Source organism: Numenius arquata, chromosome 9 (genome assembly GCF_964106895.1).
Source record: "Numenius arquata chromosome 9, bNumArq3.hap1.1, whole genome shotgun sequence".
NCBI classification, from domain to species: domain Eukaryota; kingdom Metazoa; phylum Chordata; class Aves; order Charadriiformes; family Scolopacidae; genus Numenius; species Numenius arquata.
In genome coordinates, this window is record NC_133584.1 from 9,906,134 (window position 1) to 9,912,697 (window position 6,564).

Below are 6,564 nucleotides of genomic sequence, written 5' to 3' on the forward strand. Positions count from 1 at the left end.
AAATAAATTCCACTAACAATAGGCCCTTTTGTCCTGGCTTGTTCGGTATGATTACTGCAAGGAAACTGTTAAGTAGTTTTTGCAGTAGTAGATAATGGGATTCTGTGGAGCTTTCACAGGTTGGCACCGGCTGGAACAGCTGAGTTTTGAAGGCACTCTATAGACACAGGGTTGCTGTTGGCCCTGCATCACATATAGGAAGTCTTTGCACTTTAGAGAGCTAGTCATCAAAATCAGTTATTGCCAACCTAAAAAGAAAAACCCTCAGAACAAAAACACCACCGCTCCCACCCGCCAAAGGAAAATTAAAATAAAAACGAAATCACACACACACGCACACCTAAAAAATTGTGCAGATTTGTAACATTTTCACAGCTGATTTAAAAAAAAATAATAAACAAACAACAAAACACAACAGGAAAACCCCAACACGCTACCACTCTCCTGCAAACTCCCATCCGATACAGCAGGTAAACAAAATAGAAGACTATTTCACAAATCATCAGCAGACACTTTCTGGCACCCCACACTGTATTGGCATCAGTGTTTGAGTTACAGTCCCAGTTCAGATGTGCAATTCTCCAGGCGGGACGCCCCGGGCACAGCCCCCCAGCTTTTGCATAGAGATCCTCGGGCCGGCGGCGGGCTCCACGCGTGTCCGGGCTCCACGCGTGTGCCCCGCTCCCGGGGCGGGCAGGGGCCGCTCCCCGCCGCCGCCGTCCTCCCCCGTGCCCGCTGCCAGCGCGGGGCAGCGGCAGACACTGACGGGAAATATGCAACGACCAAGACTGGACGAAACGTACATGCCGAAAAAAGCCACATTTCCAACACGATATAATTAATTTTTTTCCTTTTTTTTTTTTTCTTTCTTTCTTTTTTTTTTTTTTTTTTTTTTTTTCCTTTTTCCGTTTCTGTGTGTGTCTGTCTCTGGCGGCCGCCGAGGCCAGCGCGCCCGCCCCGCGGCTCGCCCCGGCCGGGTGGCTGAGCCGCCGCCGCCGCCGCCGCCGTGTGCCCGCAGCCAGCCCCGGCCCGCCGCCGCCCTCAGAGGATGGCGCAGGAGGAGCAGCACTGCTCGTCCCCGTTGGGCTGCGAGGCGTAGTTCATCTGCCTGACGATCTCCGCGAAGAGCTCGTCCACCGAGGCTTTGTTTTTGGCCGAGGTCTCCATGAAGGGGCAGCTCCACTCCTCGGCCAGGGCTTTGCCCTCCCCGAAGGAGACCTCCCGCTCGCCCTCCAGGTCCACCTTGTTGCCCACCAGGATCATGGGCACCCTCTCGTACCTCTTCACCCGGATGATCTGGTCCCGCATGGGCTTGATGTCCTGGAAGCTCTGCTGGTTCACCAGGCTGTAGACCAGGATGAAGCCCTGCCCGTTCTTGATGTAGAGGTCCCGCATGGAGGCGAACTGCTCGGTGCCCGCCGTGTCCAGGATCTCCAGCACCGACGGCGAGGAGTCCACCTCGATCTCCTTGCGGTAGAAGTCCTCGATGGTGGGGTCATACTTCTCGATGAAGGAGCCCGTCACGAACTGGACGGTGAGGGCGGACTTGCCCACGCCGCCCGAGCCCAGCACCACCACCTTGTACTCCCGCATGGCTCCCGGCGCGCCGCCTCCCTCGCCTCCCGCTCGGGGCTGCCGCTTCCCTCCCGCCCTCGCGGCGGGCGGAGAGAGGGAGGGAGGGAAGGAGGGAGGGAGGGAGGGGGGTGGGAAGGGGCGGCCGCGCCTCACGGAGCCGCGCTGGGCCAGCCCCGTCGCCGGCCAGCGCCGCCGCCCCGGGGGCGGGCGCCGGGCCCTGCGCGGCGGCTGCGCGGTGCGGTGGGGGGAGGATGAGGAAGACGAGGAGGCGGAGGATGATGAGGAGGAAGGCTGCGCTACCGCTACCGGCGCCGGGCCCGCGGCGGGACGGCGCTGCCACGGCCCATGGCGCCCTGCGGCCCGCCCCGCTCCTCAGGCCCCGCCGCCGCCCGCCCCCATTGGCTTCCCAGCAGCGGGCAGCCGCGCGCGTAGCGCCCCGCCCCGCTCCTCAGGCCCCGCCGCCGCCGCCCGGCGGGTTCGGGGCGCGGCGCGCGTCCCCTCAGGGAGCGGCGGAATGGCGGGGTCCCCCCTCAGGAGCGGGGCGGGCTGCACTCGGCCGCCCCCGGGGTGCCGTGCCCAGCACGGAAATGGTGGAAGGGGGGCGGGAGCGGCAGCCCCCAGCCCACTTATCGGCGGACGGCAGGGCACGGCACGGTTATCTCCTTACCGCCGGCTCTCCCCGCTCTATCGGCCCTCCTCAGGGGACGGGACGCCCCTCGCAGCCGGCGCCAGGGCCGCTGCGAGCGCTCCCGCTCTCTGAGGGCAGCTGTCTCCTCACGGGCGCCTGGCGGCATCTCTGACCCCACAGGGGCAGCAGGAGGGGAGCCGCTGCCGAGGCCGCGTCCCCCCCATCGTGGAGGGACTGCCAGCGGCGCCTTCTCACCTTGTGCGGCAGGGCCCGGTGGGTGTTGGGGTCCCCGTGCAGCCCCCTTAGCTCCCGGACCCCTCACTGCCCAACTGGCTCCGGAGGCTGAGGGTGCCCACTCCCCAGTGGGGAAAACCGTCCCTGGTGGGAAAGGCTGTCTTGCCCCCCGGGGCTCTTCAGGAGCGGTGGCTGGAGCTATCTGGTCTGTCTGCCTCCCGAGCTGGGAGGCCGTGGCTATGGTGGCTCTGGCCACAGCAGCTTCTGAGGAGCCCCTTCCAGGACACCCCAGCTTCTGTGCTCTCCCTGTCCCTCTGAAATCAGGACAGGCTGATCTTTCAGGCTGAAGATGTGGCAGTTACCAGATGTTGGTGCTGTTTGCACTACATGGCCTGTGAACAGCAGTTTAGCCTAGTGAGGTTGACTCATGGGGACTGGCTGTTTGCCATTGTTTGTAAAAGTCATTCCTTGGACTTTCTATCAATCAGACATTCCTTTCAAGAAAGTATCATTAGTTATTTTGGCACCTTCCAGTCTTTGCTTTTATATCCTACCCAATTCTTCACTGTTCTCAGCATTTATTCAAGTAGTTATGGCACGTAGGTCCTTTCTACCACACCTTCTTGTTTACAAACCTAACTTAAACACAGTACTTGAAGAATCAGACCATGGTAGACAAAGACAAAAGGATTTGCAATGAGTTTTGTAAGCAGCATTCTGTTATTATTGAACAGTTTTCACACACGCTAAATTCTACTTAAATTATTTTTCCAGAATTCACTGTTGGGGATTCACTCTGCTGGATCTAGCTGTGCTGCATCCCCATGGTCATCTGGCAAGTACTCCAATTCCAGTGATCCTCTGGTGAGTACCGCATGTCTGATGATCCCCTGTCTTCAGAAGTTTAAGCTAAACACCTCTACTATCGCTTGAGTAACTCTTTGCAAATGAAGCCTCTCCCACTGAATATAAAAACAGCATTCCATCAGCCCTGCTGTGGGGCAGGCAAAAGTTTAAAAATTTTCTTAAATATATCGTTTATCTGAATCCCAGCACGGTCCATATTCAGCTTGTTAGGTGTAGGTTGTGTCCTGTACCTGTTAGTTGGGAGTCCCCAGGTGGGATGCTGGTCTGACAGCCCTCCACCTGGTTTCTCCCGGTGCACAGTCTTCGCACTCACCTGCTAAATTTCTCAGCTGCAGGCTGATCCTAAGCTAGTTCAAGATGCTGTAGAGATCAATCTGGAGATTGATCAGATATTTTATCTTACATTGAATGCCAAGGGCTGGGCTTTGGCTGTATATCTGTTCTAGGCTCTGCCTGCTAACCACATCACCCTGGACTTGTGATGAACCTGTAGGCCATCTTTTTTCCAGAGCAGTACTACAGTTCTTTGAAAAAGTGAAGACGACCTCTACAATCCTATGTTCCGTGAATGAGTTTCCTAATGACTGTTCAACTCGTGCATAGACCTGCAGAGGTGTTGGGTTTGGAAACAAAATAACTGAGCTCACTATGAGGCTTTTAAGTCCTTTCCTCACCTCTTCCTGTTTCTCAGTTCGCTGTCCTTCTGATTTCCACTTCTAGAAGTCCTCCAGAGGCAGAGCTAGGACATCACCTGCTGACAGCCCACCCCCACCTTCGTGTAAGCCAGCCAAAATCAGTCACCAGCCAGCAAGTGTTTGCCAAGGTATCTTTAAAGACAGCTATAAAAAAAATGGTTGAAAGGCTACAGTATTACTGCAAATTTTTTTTTTATGTTCTTGTTCTGCTGATGCACTTTGTTATGCTGCTTGCTGTTTTGGTTACAAAGTGGATTTGCTTACTTTCCTCACCTCTATAGCAAGCCCACATGTAAATTACTTACATTACACTTTCCCCTAACATGGCAGTAGCTGATTTTATAAAGACCAGACAATTGTAATGTTGGTTTAAATCCAGTCTATTTAATCCCAATTCACTGTTGAATTATGGTGTGGGGTTTTTTTCAGTGACAGAATAAAATTGCTCTATATATCTTTTCATTCTACGCTATGCTATTAATTGCTGCTATATCGTGTTCAAAGTACAGATGTTCTTTACGCTGTTGAGTTTAAATATGGAATATTATTTCTCAAGTCCCAGTCCTCTACTACATCTATTAATGTAATCTCTCTTGTTACCAGCCAGCTCTAGGTAATTAGTTAATCTGCGGTGCTTGTAGAAATTTGGAGTCCGTGAAATAATAGCAAGGTTTCTGTGGGAAGTAACTAAACACAGCAAGTCTGGTTTTGTTAGAAATAAATTTTCTGTGCATGGCTACAGACCGCTAAGGGGATCAGCAAGTTGCAAAGGTTGAAAATCCCTGGCTAAGGGTTTAGACATTTAACTTAAATAAATCACAAGAGTATTCAGCACATCATTTTTGAATTATGAAGCACACATTATAATGGGTTGTTGTACTTCATGGACGGTACCGTGGTTTAGACTCTCTCAGGAATAAATGAAAATTGTCCTGAAACAAGTTCTGTTTGGGCAACATGAAAGCATTACGATACAGTAGAATCTAGACAAAATATAATTATCAGACAATTGGCTATATTAATGTGATTTTCAAAATGATCAAGTATATTTTAAAAACAATTCCAGGGTGATTTGATACTATCTTAAAAATGTCAAAATAAAAATCAGCTGAAAGGCATAAATTTTATTACTAAACAGTTCACCATAAAATATTTACATATATAACTAGCTTTTACTGTGTCGAGTAACTGTGCTTGTTCAGTAAAACTACTCATACAAGCTAAGATTATTTCTTTGCATAGTTTAGAAAGATCAAGTCATTAGCTTCTTTTTTTTTTTTTTATATAGTTACCTTTGCCTGTACAGGTATCAGCATTGTAGAACTATAAAGCAGTGTGATGGGTATTTTCAAAAATGTATTTCACTTATTATAGGCAAAGACTAAGCCTAAGTGTAGTTTAATCAGTAACACGTACAATATCTAAAATTTCAATACCGTGAAAGTTTGTCAGTGTCTCATGGCAGCAAGTTTTAGGGCTGTGAAAATAGGTAGAGACTTTCTGGTTTTACTGAAGGGCCCCTCTAACCAGCTCTTCTGGTACTCCCTCTTTAAAGAGGTATAGGCAAACCACTTACAGCTATGGGATTAACTCCCAGCCAAGGTCAGTGTTAGCAAAGGGATATATAGCCTCCTGAGATGTGATTAAGTACCACTGATCTTATTTAGGATGAATATTTTATAGAAAAACTGTGCTATACCTGAGGAACAGAAAAATGATGTGAGGAGTGGGCTGAGTTGCAAGATATGTCCTGTGCAGTATTTTTATGCTTCTGAATTTTGGAAGGCCTGAGCTCTGTAAATGAAGCAGAGCTAGAATCTGTTGGAAATGTGTGGCTTTGATTAAAACAGACACTTTGAAAATATGCTCAAAATTAGGTGAGCGTGCGAATTTGCTTGTATCTGAAATCTGAAACTGTAATGCTCAAGTGGAAAGAGATCATAGCCTTCATTCAGATTTTCTCTGGCTTCTGCTAGTGGCTACTCATTTAAATAATTTTTATTAATACATGGGAAGCTCTTGTGACTCTGAAAGATATTCTTCTGAGATCATAGTGCTGTGCCATGTACTAGCTAAGCATGGTGATAATTGAGTTTTAAGGCTAGAAATAATACTAAATGTCATAGACATTCAAGTTTTATGAGATAAAAGTGATTTTAATAATAATTTCATAACATATATTTATGTAACATCTTTCATTTTCAACATGAAGATGTTGTTCCATATGCTTTTTCCCCTCCTTTCCTTTGTGGCAATGGTGACTAATGGACTTGATTCCCTTCTTTGCTCTCAGTTGTGCAGCAACAGTTTTTAGGTTCATGGTGTAAATGGGCTCTACAACAATGAGCTGATATATGATGAGAACAGGCCCTTCTGTTGTTGGTTCTGCTTAGCTGCTTATGGGCCACTGGGGCCAAATGCAAAGAGCTGAATGTTGAATTGATCCTCATTTTCAGCAGAACTAGAGGGTCTGGGAATGTCTTAATTCAGCACTGATGCTGAGAAAATCCTGAGGGAAGTCATGGTCTAAGAATACTGCACACAGTCATTTTACTTCCTAATATC

General features: G+C 49.3%; 1 protein-coding gene across 1 annotated transcript; it reads right to left on the bottom strand.

Annotated features, from left to right (window-relative positions):
* Positions 1-1,041: 1,041 nt before the first annotated feature.
* RAP2B (RAP2B, member of RAS oncogene family) lies at positions 1,042-1,593 on the bottom strand. The gene has a single exon (XM_074153127.1). It carries the CDS (start codon positions 1,591-1,593, stop codon positions 1,042-1,044), a length of 552 nt encoding a protein of 183 aa, XP_074009228.1.
* Between the last annotated feature and the right edge of the window lie 4,971 nt (positions 1,594-6,564).

Coding starts and splice junctions, on each gene's coding strand:
- RAP2B (XM_074153127.1), bottom strand. CDS start 1,593: ATGCGGGAGTACAAGGTGGTGGTGCTGGGCTCGGGCGGCGTGGGCAAG.